At 38.7% G+C, this 22,973-nt stretch overlaps 1 protein-coding gene and 1 non-coding gene across 3 annotated transcripts; both read right to left on the reverse strand.

Moving 5' to 3' along the window:
- Positions 1 to 6,810: 6,810 nt before the first annotated feature.
- Positions 6,811 to 21,372, reverse strand: CEP20 (centrosomal protein 20). Of its 2 annotated transcripts, none has more exons than XM_063100398.1 (5): positions 21,224 to 21,372; positions 19,457 to 19,654; positions 16,920 to 17,004; positions 9,601 to 9,737; positions 6,811 to 7,359 (listed from the first exon to the last, which is right to left on the reverse strand). In XM_063100398.1, the coding sequence occupies exons 1-5, from the start codon at positions 21,249 to 21,251 to the stop codon at positions 7,283 to 7,285; spliced, it is 525 nt and encodes a 174-aa protein (XP_062956468.1). In that variant the 5' UTR covers positions 21,252 to 21,372; the 3' UTR covers positions 6,811 to 7,282. The 2 variants fall into 2 exon arrangements, with proteins under 2 accessions (XP_062956468.1, XP_062956467.1); XM_063100397.1 differs by lacking the exon at positions 21,224 to 21,372 and adding an exon at positions 20,963 to 21,160.
- Positions 18,965 to 19,071, reverse strand: LOC134381348 (U6 spliceosomal RNA). The gene has a single exon (XR_010023948.1). It is a non-coding gene; the product is annotated as a U6 spliceosomal RNA (small nuclear RNA).
- Positions 21,373 to 22,973: the final 1,601 nt, after the last annotated feature.

A 22,973-nucleotide genomic window follows, 5' to 3' on the forward strand; every position in this document is an offset into this window, starting at 1 on the left:
GCCGGGGCGTCCAAATCTCCCTGCGAGCCTCGAACGCCTCTCTTTATAGACCGGGAGCTGCCCGCGGGTGGGAAAGGGGAGGTGGCCGAGGGGGGCGGAGGGGGGAGGGCGCCCTCGCAGCGCCCCCTGCAGGCCCTTGGGCGCACCTGGGGGCTGCGTTTGGACAGGGAGCGCACACCGGACAGGGGCGCACCACGCAGTCACCCAGACTCAGGGTCCCTAGAGAAAGGGGTCGAGCAAGCAGCGTCTTTACGCGATGCTTGAGAATTTCTTCCCTGAGTCGGTTCCAGCTGCACAGGCTTTAACCTCTTCCTCCCCATGCTGGGGACAGTGGTGGATGTGACTTGACACCTCCCTCCCCACTCCCCACTTTATTAGCCTCCTACTGTCTAGAAAGGGGGACAGCCGTACTGCGTAAACGGTAGAGAAAGGGGATTTTTTGAACTTTGCAAACTGTTTAAGGCAGGAATCTCCCACCCCTCTCCGACTGCTGGGCATTGTGCAGGAAAGGGAAGGTTTTACTTTTCCCAACACCCACATCACCACAACCAAAATAAAAATGAGAATAATCCAGCTGTTGCGACTTCAGCCCCCGGGTGTGCCACTCGCTAGCTGCGTGACCTTGGGCAAGTCATTCCGCTTCTCTGAGCCTCAGTGTCCACAGCTGCAAAATGTGGGTGGGGTGGAGGTGGGGATGGTGATAATTGTGTAATTTGCAAGGTGCATGTCCAGATCCGAAAAGAATGGGCGTCACTGGCGCTTGCAGGTTCATCTGTGCTCTCCCCTCCCTGAGGAATCCCTGCAGACCAAGAAGCGGCGGAAAACTCCTGTCCCTGTCTCTCTCCTCTCCTTACCATTCACTCCCTTTTGCCCTGTGTCGATTCGTATGTCTGACTCTCTCCATCACTGTCTCTCTTGCTCTGTCTCGCTCTGTCTTTTTTTCTGTCTGTCTCTCTCCATCTGTATGTCTCTCTGTCTCTCCCGCACGTCTCGCTCTGTCTCTGGTCTCTGTCTCTCTAGCCCTGGCTCTCCGACTTCTCCCAGTCTCTCTCCCCTCTGTCACACGCAACGCACACACAGGCCATAAAAGGAAGTCGAGGCGGTGGGCTGGCCCCGCGCCAGGCCGGGGACCCGCGGGCAGCCCGGGCCCTCCGCTCCCCGCGCGGGCCCCGGCTCCGAGGTTCCCGGGCCGGGCCGGGCCGGGCCGGGCCGGTCCTTCCTCCCCGGGAGCGGCGGGCGGGGGGCGCTGGGCGGGAGACAACCCAAAAAGGGCAGGCGCGGGCTCCTTCCTGCAGGAATTCCCAGCGCCGCATACCAGCCCGGGGCTGCCCGCTCCCCCTGACTAAATATGGTGCCGAGCGGCCTCCCGGCGCGGCGCGCGCGGAGGAGGGGACCTTCGCTCGGCGGCCAGCCGCAGCCGCCCCAGGGGGTGGAAAGGGGACCCCTCTGGTTGGGACAGGGCCGGAAGTGGGCACGCCCCCAATCCCACGTGGGTCCCAGCTGCTTCAAGCCAGAGGATTTGGGGAGAGGGTTAAGGGAGTTAGGAAGACCCTTGCCAGGCTCTGAACTTGGCACTCACCCTATTCAAAAACCCCGCCCCTTGCGACCAAGGTGTGTGTGTTGTCTTTATTAATACCCCCATTTTGCAGGTGAGAAAACTGAGTTCCTAGAGGGATGCATTGGGACAGTCATGGATTAGTGCTGGGACTGGAGCCCTCTTTTTCATGCCATTCATTCGCTTCCAGAGAGGAGACATTAAAGGGAAATGCCCAGGCGAATTGGCCTTGAGGCCAAGGGCAGGTCTCTGAGATTGAAGCTGCCAGTGCCACTTCCTAGCTGTTTGACCGTGGGCAAGTGATTTCACCACTTTGTGCCTCACTTTCCCTACCTGTAAAATGGGAAGTACGTCAGCTAGTTCCTGGCTTTTTAAAGAGGTTCTTGAGATGATCCATGTGAAATGAACAAACGTATTATGATTGCTTCATGTTAGCTGCTATTATTCTCAACAAATCCAAAACCAAGTACAGTTGGACCAGGCCTGGGGGAAAGAGCCTGCCCTAACTAGTGTTTGCCTGTAGGCTCCCAGTCCCCTCTGCAGAGCTTTGCATCTTAGACCCTCTTTGTTTCTTTTTTATCCTCTAACATCAAGTTCACCCGGTTTTCACCCTTGAAAACACCTGAGCCCAGCGCACCCCCACCCCCACCCCCGGCGCCTGCCATGGGCCTAAATCCCAGTCAAGAACAGCCAGTATTCAGCTGGCTGGGGAAGTTAGGGGTAAAGCTCTTTGGAGAATGATGAATGAGCTGCTTCCCTGCATGCCTTTTAACATCTACACTGTAAAAGGAATGGAAATTGTCCCTGTGCTAGTACAGAAATTATGTGGAGCAGAGAAATAATGAAAGGGGGAAAACTGAAGTCCATCATCACTTTCCCATCCTGGAAAGATAATCCAGTGCAGGCTGTTGGAATCTAAATTGCTGGCCTCAAAGCAAGAACGGGCATTTTTAACATTGTTACTTCCAAAGGGGTTGCACTTGATTCTTTAAAGAACTTTTTTTTTTTTTTTTTTTTGGTGGCTGGCAGGTGCAGGTATCTGAACCCTTGACACCGTGCTCTAACCAACTGAGCTAGGTAGGTAAACTTTTCTGAGCCCATTTCTCAAGGAAAAGCAAAGATGATCCAGACTCTTTGCTTTAATTACCTTTGCTGGGTTGTTAAATATGACAGTACATGTAAAGGCCTCATATAAACTATTTCATGCCTTTCTGGTACACTGTACCCAGGGACAGAATATGTTCACTTAACAGCCATTCAATAAATGTTATAATAAATAAATAGATGTTCAATGCACAAAGTTCAGATGTTTGAATCTTCAAAAGTGCATTGTTATACTAATTAAATCAGATGCTTGTTTTATTTCTCATGGCTCTAAAGGTCAGTTATTTTAAGATTGAGGGGGGAAAAGTTACTTTAAAAAATATAACTTTGAGCACTGTCAAGTAATTTTCCTTGGCATATCTTCTGTGTTTAATGGGAGTTTCCATGAACTCATGAAACAAGATAGCAGAGGGGAAATTTCTTGGAGTTTTTTTTTTTTTTTTTTTTTTTTAATCAAATAGCTTTTTATTTGCCACTGACTTCAAAAAGCCCCAAAGTATGATGCCTTCCAATTTTTAGTAATCTCAAAGATTGGGTCCAAGTGTGGTTGGTTTACTCCTGTGTGTGCTGCAGGATTTAATTATTTAAAAGTGTATCAGCCCAACTGTATCGACTCAAGTCAATCTGGCCCAAGATTTGCCTCCTTGTGAATAAAGAAAAATCATTCTTCACCACAAATTCGGCTCTGCTCCAACTCTCTTGCAAAAGGCACTTCTGTTTCAGTCACGGTGGCCCCGCTTCTCCAGGTGCAAGACTGCATTGCATGGTAACCTGCAAAGGTCTTACCTTCATCACCAATTTTCAACTCTGGTGCCATGGTAACTACAGATTCTCTGCCTTTATCAGGAAGGCTCCTAAAATTCTCAATAGTTTTATGGTTTCATAAAAACCAAACTTACTCTTACCATATGATCCAATAGGTCACACTTCCAGGGATTTACCCAAAGGAGTTGAAAACTTAGGTCTACACAATACACAAAAACTTGCACATGAATATCTATAGCATATTTATTCATAATTGCCAAAACTTGGATGCAACCAAGATGTCCTTCAGTAGGTGAATGGATAAATAACAATGGAATATTATTTAGCACTAAAAGGAAATGACCTATCAAGCCATAAAAAGACATGAAGGAATCTTAAATGCATATTACTAAGTCACAGAAGCCACTCTGAAAAGGGTACGTACTGTACAATTCCAACTATACAACATTCTGGAAAAGGCAGGAATGGGCAGAGCACAGATTTGTAGGGCAGTAAAAAGTGCTCTGTATGATACTACAATGGTGAATACATGTCACCATTACATCTGGTAATGATACATGTTAGTATGTGTCACTATACATTTGAAACCATAGAACGTACAACACCAAGAGTGAACTCTAATGTAAGCTACGGAATTTAAATGATTAATGTATCAAATGTAAGCTCATCCACTGCAACAAATGTGTCACTCTGGGCAGGACACTGATAGTGGGAAGGCTCTACATGTGTGGGGGCAGGGGGTAGATGGGGACTCTCTGTACTTCCCACTCAATTTAGCTGTGAACCTAAAACTGCTCTAAAAAATAACGTCTATTTTTAAAAAGGTAGTTTTACCTCACTTTCATTTAGAAAAAAGAAATGCATAAAGACCACACAATCCTCACATAATGGTTGTTAACAAAAATCAAATACCAGTGGCTGGAAATGCCTTTAAAGGCTTATTCTCACAAATGTTAATCCTTCATGTACACTTGGCTTTAGGTTAAAAGAACACATCAAGTTTTACACAATCCTACAGGCATGTGAGTTACATACAAATGAGTTCTTGCACATAATTATAAAGCTATTAGTTTATTCTATACAAACATATATGCTAAGCTTACATTTATCATCTTTGCTCCTGTTGAGTTTTTAGATTGCCCAAGTTTTAAATTTACAGCTTTCCTAAATCCCTCTTCAGTTAAATTCCTATCCTATTTTTGTGTAAATCCAATTTTTTTCCTAAAACTTCTCTAACATTTCTAGATAACTTCTGTCAACAACCCCAAGAAAATCAGCAGCAATGTACCAATAACAAGTTTATAAGAATTTGTTTGTGGGGCCTCTGTATTTTTACTTCCTTCCTGTGAACATATTTATATTTGTCTTTTCTTTCCTTTCCTTTTCTAAAAGTTTTTAAATTTTTTTCCTTGACTTTTTAATAGGCCATGTGCCTTTTTAAAATACTGGATATAATTTTTTTTTTTTTTTGGTGGCTGGCCAGTGTGGGGATCCAAACCAATGACCTTGGGATTTCAAGGCTGTGCTCTAACCAACTGAGCTAACTGGCCAGTCCTGGATTATAAATTAATTAACATTGTTCATAAATCCTGAGTATAGAAATTTCTAGAGCAGATTTTCTCAACTTTTTAAGAACACAAAGCCCTTCTGATGTTGGATAATCACAAAAATCTCATAGTAATTGTTTTGAAAATACATGGTTTTCTCTTTTCCAAATATAAAAATGCAATACTACGCTTTTTAAAACCAAACACAGCCCCACAGATTACTGTACTGTCTCCCCATGAAACTGATACCACCAGTCCCCACCACTGCCATGCTGTGAAGAATAATTGTTCCAAGATGATATGGCTAATGTCACATGCACATGTATCAGGAAATCTCCCTTCCTTCAACCCGTACTCCACACCCTCCAACAACTAAATTTCTGAGGATCTGGACAGAAAGCCTGGAGAGCCATCTCCAGATCATTCTTCTGGTTCTCGTGTATGTCTCTTGATAACAGAACAGTGATACGAACACCCTTTGCACAAAGGTGAGTTGCTTAATTTTTTTTTTTATTAAATAATACATTGAAAGTATAAAAGTTGCCTAGGTACAACAAGTTACATAATAATCCATACAAAAGTACTATGGTCTACATGTAACAATTCTGTTTCGCTTCCATTTTGATGATTTTATATCTATATCCAAAATTATAAACTCCAACATTTTTCCTTAATCTAGTCCTACATGATTGCAATTCCTGAGGTAAACTTAGTGTCCACTGCCAACATCCTTGGATGTAAACCAAGTGCCTGGGAGAACTCAGACATTTCTATTCCTGCATAGAATGCAATGGAATTCACAATTGTAATGAGATATTACAGATTTAAAAATAGAAATGGGCCCTTATAATATTTCTACATCTATATATATAATTTTAACCCACCAACAATGCCCCTAAAAATCTTTAGATTTATAATGTGTAGATTAAAGGGATTTCATTAATAATTTTCTGCATTCAAAAATTCTTGGTTAATCTGTAAGGACTGAATAGTGACTGCACCAGTAAATATAAAATCAAAAGTTTCAATAATTTTCAAAGACAGCACAAAATCAACACCCTAAAGAGAATGTCAGTTTTGTCAACTACAGCCCTTATCACTCTCCTCTGTGGAAAACACTTATGCTAAATGTTGTCAATGTATAGGTACCCATGCAAAGTTTTTTTGTTTGTTTTTTGGTTTTTTTTAAAAGATGACCAGTAAGGGGATCTTAACCCTTGACTTGATGTTGTCAGCACCATGCTCTCCCAAGTGAGCCATGGGCTGGCCCCAGCCATGCAAAGTTTTATTCTGAATATACTGTATGACTTTTGCCAATCAGGAGCTGTCTTCTTTAATAGTTGTTTTCAGTGAAATGAAACTGTAGGCTGTACATTATGAAAACTTCTTTAATAAATATCAAAGTAGCATTTTAGAGATAGCACTGTAAGAGCTCTTACTATTTTTCTGTCCCAAGAATAAAAACTGACGTTTGTAAGACTTTCAGAGCCCAAATAAGTAGGGGTTGGCCCTTTCATAGTTCATCTATAATTGCACAACTGAAGGCCACATGAAGGTTAAATAATGCCATCCTTTAAGTTACTTTCTGGTATTTCTCCCAAAGCCTGTCTCTTCATGCTTATTTCACATTCTTTACATAATAAAATAAACTCTTTGTTTTACATACAGCAAAATTAAAAGAATTATTTTCCTCTCTACCTTTTAATTAAATCTTTCAGTAGTAGCCAAAATGGTCTAAGAAAAGAAAAAGTACATTGTTACCTAGTTTAACAGTTCAACTTTAGACAGTAATTCAGATATTTAAACCTAATTATAAATGGCTATCTGAAAAATAGCTATTGTAAAAAAAAAAAATCAAACTTTATAAGAATTATAATTTTTCCTGGTTTTAATGTTCTTCTACATGTTTTTAAAAACATGAATGAATTTTCCTACAAATCCACATAATTCCAGCTGAGGGAAATTTAATTAATGTGCCATGTCAAAGAGAAGAACATATGGTTATAAAGGTCTGTATTTTTTTTTAGAAGAATGTACAAGGTACTAAAAAGTCCTTTCATTTCTCAGAAAGTTAAGAACTTTTAAAAATACTTCCTAAAAGCAATACATTTTCTTTCAAGTCGAATCCAATATGCTACATGACAGAGTTACCTTTTATTCACAACTGCAGTAAAACATGAAGGGATGAATGTTTTGCAGAAACTCAAATTTCTACAAAATACAATTATTAGTGGTGCATTTTGGTAACATTGGGACAATAAATAAGTTATTTAATACATACAATTTTAAGATAAAAGATATCCCAAATGTGTCATCTCTTCACTGCCTGAGAAACATGAAGATCTTCAATATTAGTACTTTTCCCCTTCTCCTTTCTTAGGTGATCGTCTGAAATGCACAGAAACAAATGTTAATTCTTATCCCAAGTCACAATAGGCAGACAGGCAGAAATATCTACTTATATTTTAGGATGTTACATATTTAATATTCTGTAAGTTCTTTATACAGTTTAGGACAGTGGAAAAAAACTTATTTTTTTAAACACTGTTAAAAAAATCAGAAATGTTTAGTACTATGGACTCATTCTAATTATTCAAAAGTGTTTCTTGACCTTTTTTTTTTAAGTGAATAGAGTACATCCTGGAGTAAACCCATGTGTAAGTAGTTACAAACCTCTCTCTTATACGTAAGGAATGGAATTTGCAGAAAGGACAAGGTGTTCAATCTGCTCTTGAGAGATGCCAAAGCTCTTCAATTAAAAATAAACCAAAAAACCTTTGAATAGAAGTATCTCGCAGTAGCACCCTCTTCTGGCAAAGAGAAAACTGGCACGGTTTATATCTCCCTTCCAAAATCATAAAACTATCCAAGAAATTGTAGAAAATGTTCTTAAAAGCCAAAAAGAAAACAATAACATTCTATGAGAGTTCAGAGAAGCCCAGAGGACCTGTGATTTGGCAATTGTAGAGGTAGGGCCCTAGTTCCTTCTGCTCAGTTTCTCCCACCACCACCGTTCTCTAACCAAATGAGAAAACCAGCCACCATGCTCAGTTTCTTTTGTCATGGGGGTAAAAGCAGGATAGAAGTGTTCTAGATTGAAAGAACCTACAGACTTAAGAGCCAAATGCAACAAAAATGCAATGCAAAAACTCGATTCATGAGAATTATATAAACCCCCCAAACACTTTTTACAACTGATAAAACAAAACCTTTCTTCTAATAATTTTGATAACAGGAGAAAAAAAAAATACAAATTTTGACAAGCTGCTAGAAAAAATGCAATTTTAGCACCAAAACACATAAAGGATTTTCTAATTCTAAAGACAATTTAGGGCTGGCCGGTTAGCTCAGTTGGTTAGAGCACAGCCTTATAACTCCAAGCTCATGGTTTTGGATCCCTGTACTGGCCAACTGCCAAAAAAAAAAAAACAAAGACAGATCTGGTAAAGGGCATAAAGAAAAATCATGATTTGTAATAATGAATTTGCTAATAATAAATAATAAAAATTTAAAAAATAAAGACAATTTAATGTCCATATAGTTTTGTTAGTTCTCAGCAGCTGATTAGCCTCAGGGCTAATAGCATTTTATAGGTCTGGATAACAGATGAAAATCTCTCCCCTTCAATTTTAGGCAACTTTGCTGGATAAAACAAAATTAACAATTTCCTTACAACACAACTATTTTAGGTCTTCTAGAAAAGTGTTATAAGAAAATGAAGTCTGTTATTTTTGTACTTGACAGATGTGTAATAAAGTTCAGTTGATGGTTTTCTCTATTACAAAAATCTGGTCTTTTACTTACAGTAAAAATCTCTTATTTATAGCAAAAACTACTTTGCCTCTGAGATTACAAGCAATCACAGCAGCATAATGATCTGGCTTTTATTTTAAAGCTGGGTGTGCCTACATAAACCCTCTTCATTTTTTTTTTTCCAGCCCTTTGAAAGCTTTGATGAGATGTTCTTTTGTCTTGGCATGCTTTGGACTTATTTTCAAGTGATTAAAAAGAGATCAACTCTCAACTCTCTACAACTATTGGAAAATTGTAACCCATTCAATTTAAATGAAGAAATTAAGGTCCTATTCCCAACATAATCAAAACAACTGAAAGCTCATTTAAAAACTGAGCATTCTGAAAGAAATATGAGCTACTCTCCTAAGAATTTGTTATTTGTAGATAACTCCTATTCTACCATAAAAAGTATCCTGAAAATGCAAAGGACGCACACACCTGACTTCTCTATCTGTATTCAGTAATCTTGCTTTTAATTTTCAGTCTCAGAGACAGAAACGTCACTTGATAAAAAGGTATTTATTCAGTATGCTAAGGAACTAAGCTGCTCTAAAGGCTATAAATTTATATGAAAATCAGGCTTTTCAATACTTCTGTATAGAAATAATATCTAAAAATTTTGCCAATTATTCTCCTCCCTCTCTGCATCCAAGATTCTCCTCCCAAAAAGCATTTTGCCCTTTGGAGATTAAGAAACACAGGCTAACTGTATTAGATATAAGCAGAATTAAACTATGACTCAAAAGGTCAGGAAAAACTCCTCCAAAGGTAAAAATATGTAAGAAGAAAATATACTTGCTGACAGCTAAATGATGAATCTCAGAAAACTCATACCCATTTGCTTTCTTCCACTAGGATGTCTGCCAAGATTTTGGTTTGGAGGCTGAAGTGAAGACCCTTTCAGAAATGCATTTTGGATGCCATCCTTAGTTCCATGCAAGAAATGGGCTAAAATTCCATATAAAAGAGGTCTATAGCAGGAAGAAAACAAACAAAAAAATCAATTAAGTTTGCATTAATAAGAAAAGCTTAAAACATTTTTTCTTTTAGGTAACATCTGACAAGAAAATTGCCAAGTAATTCACTAGACTTTAAAAAGTTGCAGGATTATTATCCAGACTGCAAACTGTTCATACTTTTTAAAATTTAAGAGTACCATTTAACTCAAATGACATTTTAAAACCCAGAGAAAACACTTTAACAACTTAAAGCTCATCTAAACTGAGATGAAAAAAAAGAGAAAGAAAAAATAAAAAATAAACCGAGAACGGGAATACTAAATACAATTTCAATCAATTCACAGGAATTCAATTTTTAAACTCCAAAGTCCAGGATGTTTCTCAGTCCCTAACATTGTCTGACACACAACAGTAAATGTCAAGTGTTTAGAACAGTGCCTGGCACATACAAGGGTACTTGAAAAAGTTCATGGAAAAAACAGAATTAAAAGATAATACAGAGTTCATTTCTTCATCAGCCAGGAAGTTATTGTTGAGGGACAATAACTACAAAAGCTTCCAGTGCTCTGACGAAACCTCAGATGTGTGGCATTCTGGCCAGGCATCTGCGAGTTCATATTGTGGGAGCATTCAGTGCATCCCTGGGGGTTGCAGCTCTCTAAGTGTGCTGTGGCTGAACCAAGAAAAAAGTCATATGCAGATTTCTGCAGAGATCATAATTTCATCAAAGATTTGGAGGAGATGAGGAAGACTGTTATCTTTCAGAGTGCAAAGTGATTCTGGAATGCAAAGCATTTCTTTGGACTGAGTTTCACAGAAATTTGTCACTGACCTGTGGTCCTGAACTATGAAACATGTATATGTGGGCTAAGGAGTAGTTTCTCTTGATAAACAATTGACAAACAAAGGGAAAAAAAAGATAATACGAATCTTTCCGTGAACTTTTTCAAGTACACTCATTAAATGGCATATAAATGTTAGTACACAGGAGTTGAATAATAACTAATATTTTAAAAGCTACTTTACAGCTTACAAAACACTCCCACCTCTCTTCATTTTATCCTCACCAGTGATGTCATAATCATCACCCCAATTTATAAATGAGAAAACCATGGTCAGAGAAGATTTGCTAGAGATGCCCTCAGATGGTAAATAAAGTTTATCCTTGAACCCCAGGTCCCATATTCTTGTCCTCACAATATGCTGCGTGGAGATTTATGTTAGCACCCTTACAAATGAAAGCTGCTCTGCTGACAATAAAGACAGGTACAACAGAAATGCTTTCCATTGTTTCCAACTGCACAATTGAAAAAACAAATGGATATATTTTTTCAGATATCTATCTACTTATGAGCTGGTATAATGGTTTAAAGCATGACACCCCTGCCCCCTTTAAAAGATGGAACCTAATTGCCCTCCCCTTGAATGTGAGCTGAACTCACTTCTAACGACTAGACTAAGGTATTAATGACAGTGGGCACTTTAGAGACTAGGTCATAATGGCCCTGTGGCTTCCTTCTTTCTTTTTCTCTTGGATCACGGTCTCCGGGGGTAGTCAGATACCTGAGGATGCTCAAGCAGTCCCACAGAAAGGTACATGTGGCAAGGAATTGAGATCTCCTACCAACAACACTGTGAGTAAGTCATTTAGAAGCAGATCTTCAGCTCCATCAAGCCTTCAGAAGACTACCACCCTAGCTGGCATCTTGACTGCAACCTCACAAGACCCCAAGCTAGGCTCACCCAGCTAAGCTGTTCCCAAATTCCCAATTATTCCAGACATAATAAATGTCTGTTGTTTTAAGCCACCAAACTCTGGGGTAATCTGCTGCATACCAAAAGCAATTTTTACATGCCACAAAAAAAGCAGGAAAGTAAGTTTTTCTATTTAATGAGATGCCTCAACTCTTGTGAAAATATCATCCAGGAATATAAAATATGTCTCTTTGTTAAATTCAAACCAATCTTTCCCAAAGTGTCAATTGGTTCAAAATGATTTTTAAGTGTTTAAAATTTTATTTTTTAAATTATACAATAAAATTTACTTAAGATTTAAAATTTAAGAGAGGCATTTTTAAATGTTATTAGAAAATATATAACTAGCAATTTAACCTGCAATTTCATGGACATTACAGTTTATTTTAAAAAAATAAGTTAAAAAAAGAAAATTTAAAGAAAAGTACAGCCTCATATCTTTTCTTAAAAATTATTATCTTTAATTGACACATAACGCAATACCTTGTCTGCAATTCTGAAATGCAAAACCTCTGAAAACTAGAATTTTCTTCATAAATTTGGCACAAACTCATTTGGTGGCATGGCCTGACCTAACAGAAGGCTTTAGATTTTATCTTACTTTATGTGAAAATTTTTAAGTTTCACTGAAAAATATTAACAAGATAGTGTCACTTTTGACCCCCTGGTACATATACTTAGTATCTGGTATATTTGATGGCTCAGCTTGATTAAAGATTACCTAGAAACCTGGTAAAGCTGTCTTTTTGGGTGTGTCCATAAGGGTGTTTCCAGAAGTGATTAACATGTGGGCTTGAGTGCATTGGGTAGGAAAGATCCGCGCTCAATATGGGTGGCCTCCATCCAATCTGCTGGGAGCCCAGAGAGAAAAAAAAAAAAAAAAAAAAAAAAAAGAGGAAAAGTCCAATTGCTCTCTCTATCTGCTGGAACTAGGATGTGGACATTAGAACTTGAGACTCTTCAGCCTTTGGGTTCCAGGATTTAAACCAACAGCACTATTAGCTTCTCTGGTTCTGAGGCCTTTGGACTTGGACTGAGCCACACTCCTAGCATCCAGTTTGCAGACAGCCTACCATGAGACTCCTCAGCCTTCATAATTGCATGAGCCTATTCCCCTCATAAATCCCCTCCTATGCATTTATATACATATCCTATTGGTTCTGTCTCTCTGGAGAATCCTAATACAATATATGTACCATATTTCTTTTTAAAACCTGAAAACTTCTGGATTTTCAAAACATATCTGGCCTCAAGGGTTTTAGATATAGCACTATAGATCTGTACTAAGTAAATAATATTAGTAGTACATGGATATGGCAAAATTTGTGAATGTAAATCACTGAAGTCTGAGAAATAAGGGCATAAAAAAGTTACCCAACTTTTTGGAAATAAAGCTGTTCATCAACTTACACCTTAATTCTTTCATCTGCCGTAAATATCTCAAAAGCTACCAAGAAGACAATAAGAGTGTAATAGCTGTTCGTTTCCAACAACTGCTAAATGAGAAATGATGCCTTATATTTAAACAATGCAATATCTCACTATTCATCCTAAATCACACTTACACTCCTCCAAATTATCTTTCCCCGTGTTCTCAATTATACCATTTTTATACTTTTCAAAAATTGTCAAAATCTATGCTTTTTAAAGTTTTACCTACTTTTTTGTTTAACACTCAAACATTCAAATACAGTGATTAATTTTATCCATGAGCACTAGATCTGCAGGATGTGAATAATTATACTGAAAAAAGATTCCTTAGTAAAATAAGTTTGGAGACCCTGAGTTAGATAACCATGGCTCTCTTTATTGCAGGATTTCTCAGAGCAATTCCTACACTCATGAGTGTTATGAATCACCCGGAGGGGATGTGGGGCAGTAGCTTTCCTACCCGCAACTCCCTCCATGGCGAACATCTTATAGAATAGCATTTCATGGACCACAGTCTGGGAATAACTGAGTCCTAGAAAACAACTCTGCAGGAAACAAATCCACTGTTACATTTGCAGTGCCTACAAACAGTACCCAGGATATAGGAGGTATTCAAATATTTTTAAGTGAACCAATGTTCACTGCAATATCTCTTGCAATAGCAAAACAATGGAAACAACCCAAATGTCCATTAATAAGAGAATGTATAAATCAGTTTTGACACATGGAATACTACAGAGATGTTTAAAACCAAAAGGGGAAACACAGTTATACTAGGGAGAGATGAGAATGAAAAACTCAGAGACAAAATACAAACATTTCAAATCTGAGAGGCAGGAACACAGACATATGTTGTATCACTGTACTTCTCTGTACATCTGAAATAACTCATAATTTTAAAAAGAAGAAAAATGGAGTTTTATATATATTGGCATGAAAAATAAGTTGCAGAAGTATACAATCCCTTATTTATGTGGAAGAAAATCTACACATACATCTAATATGCAAGGGAAAATGTTAACAGTGGTTATCTTTGGGAAGTGAGATTAGGTTTCAGTGGGGAACAGCAACTTTTACTCTTCAATGTATACTCTTCTGTGCTATTTACACTTTTTATAAAAGAACAATTACTTTCACTGTAATAAAGAAAATTCTTTTTTTTTTTAAAAAGATGATTGGTAAGGGGATCTTAACCCTTAGCTTGGTGTTGTCAGCACCATGCTCTCCCAAGTGAGCTAACCGGCCATCCCTATATAGGGATCCAAACCCATGGCCTTGGCATTATCAGCACCACACTCTCCCGAGTGAGCCACAGGCCGGCCTTTGTAATAAAAAAATTCTAACTACCCTACTCAAATGAGATTTATCCTAAACACACCAGCTGCTGCTCTTCCTCTAGGAGTTCATGGCATTTCATGTCAATATTTAATCACAAGATGTGTAAACAAGCAGTCAGCTTGTCATACTCATTCCTGTCTCATGCTTACAAGACCATTCTGTCAAAAAGAGATAACCTACCCAGCACATAGCTGGACAGAGTCTAGATGCTCAGCAAATAAGAAAATTAAAATGTTATTTCAGTTATTAGTGAACAGTTACACTACTAAATATATAGTGTAATAATGATGTTCCATTAGTGCATCATCCTAAATTGCACTTATTCAAATCAAATTCTTGCTTTAAAATGTAGCATAATGGGAACTGACTTCCTTTTTAGTCAGTCTAATAGTGTTGTTAAAGCTTTCTGAAATCATTTAATATTAACATAAAGATATTAAAGAAAATATAAATCAATGAAACCAAGTTAAGAAATGTTTTCTCTATCAAAATCACCTGGATTTTATATAGATGTCAAATAAACTTTCCTGATAACTTAAATTCAACTCAATAAGCACTTAACTGGGTATCTATATGTATAATGAGCACTATGAAATACTATGACAAATATAAATAAATTTTGCATAGTCCCTTTTCTTAAAGCTTCCTGTCTACTGAAAGAGCAAGCAAACAGTTAACTATAAGCAAGAATGAAATACATGTGTAATAAAGTACAAATCAAATCTTAAACAAACAGAAACTTGAAGGGAAAAGTATGAGGAAAAGAAAAATGTCAAAGGAATTAACATCTGAACAAAGCCAGTAAAGACGACAGATGCTCCAATAGGAGTTAAGAGGGAGAAGGAAGCGATCAGGGCTTCTAGGCTAAGGGAACAGTTTGTGCAAAGGCAAACAAGCATGAAGTTGCAAAGTGTCTTCAGGGCACAATGAACAATCAGGTGTGAGCAGATACAATTAGAGACAGGGTAGAAAGACAGAGGCCTAAAATGCTATGCTAAGAAATTTTGACTTCATTATGTACACATGGTAAGTAATTAAATGTTTTTAAACAAAGCAGTAACTGTATTTTAGAAAGACACATGGCTGTATGAAACATAGAAAGTGACTGAAGATAACGAAACTAATCAGAAGGTTCCTAAACGGTACAGAGCAGGGTGGTGAGAATAGATAGGAGATATTGCAGAGGCACAATTAATGGTACCTGCAAAGTGATTGGTAGAGAAATGAGAACAAGCCAAAAATTTAATGGACTCTGAGGTTAAGGCCTGAATGGCTACATGAGCAACCTACCAGGGAGGTTTGAAGAGATGAAAGAAAATAACACATTTGATTTTTAGACACACAGAGTTTGAGATGTTAGCAGTATGTCGGCCCACAACTCAGGACATTAGTCAAACTTAAAGCAGAGTCACCAGTATGGAGGCATCATTAAAAACTCAAGAGTACTCAGAAAAGAGGATGGGGGGACAAGAAGAAAAGAGAGTAGAAGACAAACATTGGGGAGTGCCCACAATTTAAAGGAATCCTAAAGGATCAATGAAGAAACTGAGAGCACCACTGGGGAGACGGGAAAACTAAGACAGTAAAGGGTCATAAGAAACAAACGACAGGCTGGCCAGTTAGATCAGTTGGTTAGAGCACGGTGCTGATAACACCAAGGTCAAGGGCTCAGATCCCCATAACAGCCAACCAAAAATAAATAAATAAATGAAACAAATAACAAAAAGTGTTTTCAGGAAAAATAGTCAATATTATAAAATGCTGCAGAAATTCAAGTAAAACTGAGCTTCTCAAAATGGAAAAAATATATACACCCACTCTTGATGCTAGGGACTTGGCACAAAGCACAGGATAAAGGCAGCATATGATCCTGGAAAATTAATTTTACAGAAAGATTTGTGAGAGAGTTAAATTAAACTGGCATGTAATTTAAAACATTTTTATGGTAAAACAAACACGATTGTACCGTGAAGCAGAATGAAAAAATTTAATGAACTTTTATAAAGAGAAAAGCCTTCAAAGAAAGTTCTTGGTACAATTTTTTTTTTTTTTTTTTTTTTTTTTTTGCCATTTAGGGACCCTCTGGAAAAAGTTTAAAAAACATTGACATAGGAGAAGAACTAAGAAACTACTAGAAAGTGGTCACCCTCCTTTTCAAGAGCATAGTGTTGATATAAATGGTGATATAAATGGGCACAGAATTTAAGATGCAGGTAGGGCACAAGAGAAGGTAAGCGCAAACTGAAAGTAGAGGGCTGATTCAGTAAGCTTGGTGGTAGAAAGGACATCGAGCAGTAGCTTGAGGTTGGGAGGTGACAGATTTGTTTAGGAGAGACGGAAGCAGTGGGGAGGAAGAGTTAAATATGCAGATAATAACCATAGAGCAAAGCCGCCTAAAGAAAAAAAATAAATAAATGGATCAAGAAGGTGAGAGGAGTCGCCCTTAGAAAGTAGAGATGCTCTCAGTCTTATGAAGCCACAGGAATTTTAGCTCCAAAGAGCACAGACCTTGTCTGACTTGTACACTGCTACACATTTTAGATTTAGTACAATGCTTGACAAACACTATCTGAAAAAATACCTGCTGAATTAAAATGAAGTAAAACCACCACTATGCAATTATAACTCCAATACAATATCTGAAAATCTATTTTTAAAAAAACTTCTTACATTGTATTATCCTTTGATTCTTCAAATGCACTTAGTTCATGGATGAGAAACTGTCTGTCCAGTGGAACTACAGGTTGACCAGATTCTGGGGGAAAAATTCATAAAAACACTGAGTCTATTAATCTAAAAAGCAAATAAGATTCACACTCACCAGGTACACACATTTTTCAGATTTGGGAAGAATGATGATGGCACATACCAAGACACATCCAACTGCATGTGATTTTGTGACTTTCAAAATATCTATTTTGGTAAATGCATAACAATACAGTTTAACATAAATTCATCTTTTAAATTTCCCAACTTTTGGTCAGTCTGTCTTCTAAAAAGCCTATGAATTAAACATATAACAGTACGAGTAACTTATTTTCGAAAAAAATATATATCCATTTGGTAATTCTAAAAGTAAAATTAAACCTAACATGAAGTGCTGGCAAGGATGCAGAGCAACTGCAACTCTCATGCTTTGGTGGTCGGAAAGTAAAATGGTACAACCACTTCGGAAAACATTTGGGCAGTTTTCTTATAAAGATAAGCACACACCACACAAGCCATCAATCCCACTGTTACCCATTTACTCAAGAGAAATAAAAATGTATGTTCACATAAAAACTTGTATGTAACTGTTTCTGGCCGCTTGATTCCTAATTGCCAAAACTAGAAACGACTGCAATGCCTATCAATTGATAATAGATAAACTGGCAAAGCCATACAATGGAATGCTATTCACAGGAAAAAAAAACCAACATGGCTGAATCTCAAATGCATTATGCTAAGTGAAAGAAGGCAGACTCTAAAGGCTATATCCTATATGATTCCATTTATATGACATTCTGGAAAAGGCAATGTATAGGTACGGAAAACAACAGATCAGTGTTTTGTCTGGGGTTGGGGGTAGGTGAAGAGGTTGACTACCAAGGGGCAAAAGAGAATCTTTTGAGGTGATGGAAATGTTCTGTATCTTGATTGTGATTGTGGTAGTAGTTACATAATTGCATGCATTTGACAAAATGCACAGAACTGTATACTAAAAAAGGTAAATGTTAGTGTATATAAATTATGCCTCAGTTTTTTTTTTTTTTTTTTTTTGTCTATTTCGTGACCAGTACTCAGCCAGTGAGTGCACCGGCCATTCCTATATAGGATCCGAACCTGCGGCGGGAGTGTCGCTGTGTTCCCAGCGCCGCACTCTCCCGAGTGCGCCACGGGCTCGGCCCATGCCTCAGTTTTTTTAAAAAACCAAAACATATAATAAGAAACTTGACTATTGTCACTATATATATTTCATTCTAGGGAAGTCCAAGTCCAAGATACCTAACTGATGATATTTTCATAATTTTCTTCTTTTCTGAGTGTTAATGGTATTATATAGCCATCTATAACAAACTGAGGAAAGAAGAGATACTGATATTAAAGATCCTTAAACCAATAACAATCATCAGTCTTTATGCAGTTGAGATGTAGGCTTAATATTAAATGAAGGATCTGTAATAGAAAGTTCTAACTTCATAAATAAAGAATTCATTCTCTTCCAAAATCTACTTCATGGTCTCTTTTCTTTGATGAGGCACATCCACAAGGCATGAAATAGTCTTATTAAACAAGGGAATCAAATGATGTACATACAGAGTGCTTTTGATCATCCCCCCAATCACACTGTCTCCCCAGCCCAGAGGTAACCACTGTCCTATTATGTATATCCAGTCACTGCTCACTTTTTGGAGAAAAGACATTTAAAAAGTCAGCAGAAGATATTAAAAATATTCTCACCACCTGAATTAATATCTGTTAGATTTCAAAACAATATTTCTTTTTTTTTTTTTTTTTTTTTTTACTTTCTTAAAAAATAAAATTTAACAGATAAAGTAAATTTCTCTTTAACTGCCCATCTTCTCTCCCAATACCATTTCTCTCCCTCCCACCACTAGGGTAGTTTGGAGTTTTAGCTGCCTAGTCCTTTTTTTAAATACTGTGCTTTAAATACATTAGTATGTATCCCTAGCCAATACACAGTAGTAATATTTTGAAGTATTTTTTTTTTTTTTTTTAATATGGAACGCTTCACGAATTTGCATGTCATCCTTGTGCAGGGGCCATGCTAATCTTCTCTGCATCGTTCCAATTTTAGTACATGTGCTGCCGAAATGAGCACAATATTTTGAAGTTTTAACCACAACATTTTATATTTTTAATTAAAAAAAATATTTAATTTGAGTGTATGTATTTTTAGAAAAAAGTCTGGCTGCATACAATATAAAATGTCAACAATTGTCGATTCTCAGTATCAGGAATTATGATTTTTTCAAAGTACACACCTAGTTTAACTGCTTATTTAGTTATTTATCTTCCCTTACAATATAATAAGCCTCACGAGAATTTGTTTAAGCTACAGAAAGAGCCCATGTAATCTTTGTGTCCCACTCACCCAGATGACATAGTTTGGTAATGGAATTAGATTTCCAGGCTAAACACTTTCTGAGAATTGAGGGAAGGGGAGAAGCAGATTTTGTCTTAGGTGATGAACAAAAACTACTTACCTGCTATGAGGACAGACGCTGTATACTTGTATTTGTTGAATTCCAAATACTCCCGAATTAATTCATTAATTAGAAGGTTTTCATGAGACAATGATGGTCGGGGTTCACGGTCATCATCTAGGGCATTGAAAACTTCAGCTCGGATCCTTGCTCTTAAATGCCCTAATACTCCTTTTTTTTCCAAGGTGTCCTTTAAAACTGTTCAATGTAAGATATTAATGCTTCATTTACAGAATAAATTTTGTTATCCTTAGCCATACTTTGAAGAAAACTGTTTAAAAGGTAAATGGCACAACAGCAGCTCTGAAACTAAACACTGTAACAAACTGAACAATTACATTAACTATTGCCATGTTTGTACTAAAAAATAAAGTTCCCAAGTTGCAATAGTTTACTCTTAATATACCAAGACACTTCAAAAAGTTCCTGAAAAGCCTGGCCAGTTAGCTCAGTCGGTTAGAGGGCAGCCTTCCAACATCAAGATCACGAGTTTGGATTCCTGTACAGGCCAACCACCAAAAAAAAAAAATTGTGAAAAAAATAGAATTAAAAGATAATATGAATCTTTCCACCAACTTTTTGAAGTACCCTCATATTTGAGCAAATTCAAGTTTATCCTTACAACACAGTCATTATCAGGTGCTAGAATCTGATATACATTCTTTGGTGACAGAAAAAAAGGAGGGATAGACAGCTTATTGAGACCTGAACTTAACCCCAGTCTCCCATATATTTTCAAGAGTATTTGTGACTACAGACAGGTTCTGTGTGTCACTAACAACCACAGTCTAGAAAGATGATTAAAGAAAACTACCACACTCCATAAAAAGAATATGTCGTGTTTTTTATATAAAAACCTTTGATATCTAGAACCCTTAGGGAATGGCCCATTCTGAATGAGAAGGTATTTTTTTTAAGACAATTATTTGTTAAATCTTTAAGACAGTAAGATATTGAAACTCTAAGCCTAGTTAGAAATCTAACGTGTGACTATACCACTGACATCTTAAGGAGTCTGGGATGTACATGTTGAATGTAACCTAACTTCTTGATGAGCCAGGGTCACTAAGACAAATAGTAGTAGTCGTGACGATGGGATTTACCTGTAAATACGGTACAGATAATAAGGGCCATGGGGCTGAATTGGCACCATCCCTTGCAGTGATCTGGAACCTCCCCCCACCCCCGCGCAATAGTCCCTAATAGCTAAATGACAATTCCAGAGAATCAACACATCTCATCCACAGTGCTCAAGACACAGCAAAAGCTCAATAAATGCTACCTAGGGGCATTATAAGACGCTGTATACGAGCATACTTCATAAAGTTCGTGGAAGATGGAATTAAACGGCACTACCAAGCAAATCGTTTAGGATTGTGGCTGACACCCGTCATGGCTGTGGGTACCGTAATCCTCAGCCCCGAGTGCAAGGCCCGGCCCAAGTCCTCGGCCCCTCGGCGGGGTGCAGAAAGATGCGCCAGAGCCCCAAGGTGCAGGACCACAGACCTCTCAGGGACCTGCAGCTTGTGCGAATCCTTCTTAGCTCAAAGCAGGTGTAAAAATTGTCCCTGGACAACGTCTTCCTTCCTAGGGCCCCCGGCGCAGCGGCCGCCGCACCAGCCGGACGCTCCCCGCAGACCCCCATGCCGCAGAACGACCCCCGGAAAGGCCGACCCTTGTATTCCGTGCGCTCTCTTTAGGTCCATCCTTTTCACAGGCTAAAGGCCCGATGCTTTCCACCAGGCAAGACTCCCCACTCGCACTCACCGGCCTTCAGCTCGGTGACAGTCGCCATCTTTCAACGGCCGCCAGGGGCGCGCCTCGGCTGTGCGCACGCGCAGCTCGGCCGGCGTGGTCTGTAGCCAATAGGCGCACAGTTCTTGCAGAGCCCGTTCCACTCCCCCCGCCAGCTCTCTGCGATTGGGTGGATGGCGAATGTCCACAAGCGACTTCACCAATCAGCAAGCGCTCTAGGCGGGCCTAGCTGAGGGAGCAAGTAGGGGAAGCGGGGTTAGAGGCAGTTCCGAGCCTTTACCTGTGGGTGCTGTTGGCACCTTAGTACTTTTTTTTTTTTTTTTTTTTTGTCGTTTTTTTTTTTTTTTCGTGACCGGCACTCAGCCAGTGAGTGCACTGGTCAGTCCTATATAGGATCCGAACCCGCGGCGGGAGCGTTGCCGCGCTCCCAGCGCAGCACTCTACCAAGTGCGCCACGGGCTCGGCCCGGCACCTTAGTACTTAATTTAAGCCTTTCATCACCTGCCTACTGCTCATCTCTGTAGCTTCAAGTACTGTTAGTAGTTACCACGTGTTAAGCCTGTGGTTCTCAAACTTGAGCCTGCATTATTCTCACCTGGAAGACTTGTTAAAACAGGTTGCTAGGTCCTACCTCTGCAGTTTCTGATTCAGTAAATCTGGGATAAGGCCTGAGAATTTGCATTTGTATCAACTTCTCAGATGGTGCTGATGCTGTTGGACGGAACATCACACCTTGAGAACTTTTAAGCACTTACTATGAGACTGACACTGTGCCAAATCCTTTACATACCTTAGTTCATTGGTTTCCCTATGATTGTGCCCATTTTACAGAGGTATAAACTGAGTCTTTGATAGCTGAAGAAACTTAACCAAAATCACCAGCAAATGGTGGAATTGATATTTGAATCCAGTCCTCTTGCTCTTCAAAGCCTATTCTCTTCCACTGGTGTTTAATGCTAAATTTAGTGCACATGTGTGGAAATGTCTGCTTCTGTTGCTCATAACAAAACACATAGAACTGGGTAATTTATAAAGAAAACAAAATTTATTGTTTACAGTTTCTGAGGCTGGGAAGTCCAAAATCCAAGGAATACATCTGGTGGTAGCAACAGTGACGCAGGGGTCTCACATTGCAAGATGGTGGAAGCAGAGAGACTAACCTCTCACGTGCTCTCTTTTTAAAGCCCTCCAAACCAAGCTCATGGCCACCATTTTAACCCATTCACTATGTCATAGTCTTACAATCTAATCACCTCTTCAAGGCCCCACCTTTCAATTACCATAACAGGATTTCCCACTCCCTTAACACCATCACAGTGGGGGTCAAATTTGGGGGGACACTCAATCCAAGGCAGCCAGGAAGATCAAAGACTTGGTTAAATAAGAGGTATCTTGACATAGATTCTAGAACGGTGCTCTTTAAACTGCTGGTCAACCCAATAAGTAGGTTTTGATATCTATTAGTGGATCCCAATGAGCACATTTTCAATGAAATGGAATGTAACAAACAGAAAACATAGAAGTATTGTTTTCTGAAACTTTCGTTTCAGGTACATATGCGTATTCTGGTTCCTGATGTATTTCTTAAAGTGGGTAGTAGTAAAAAAATTTGAAAGCCATCATAATCTAGAGGACTGGATTCCCGTTCCAAACTAGATTAATTATTGACCCTGTGGGACACAGATCTGCTCTGTAACTTTAGAAAGGTCCTATCCAGTCATGCTTCCCTATTCTGTAAAATCACAATGCCTGAATTCCTGGC

Source organism: Cynocephalus volans, chromosome 6 (genome assembly GCF_027409185.1).
Source record: "Cynocephalus volans isolate mCynVol1 chromosome 6, mCynVol1.pri, whole genome shotgun sequence".
NCBI classification, from domain to species: domain Eukaryota; kingdom Metazoa; phylum Chordata; class Mammalia; order Dermoptera; family Cynocephalidae; genus Cynocephalus; species Cynocephalus volans.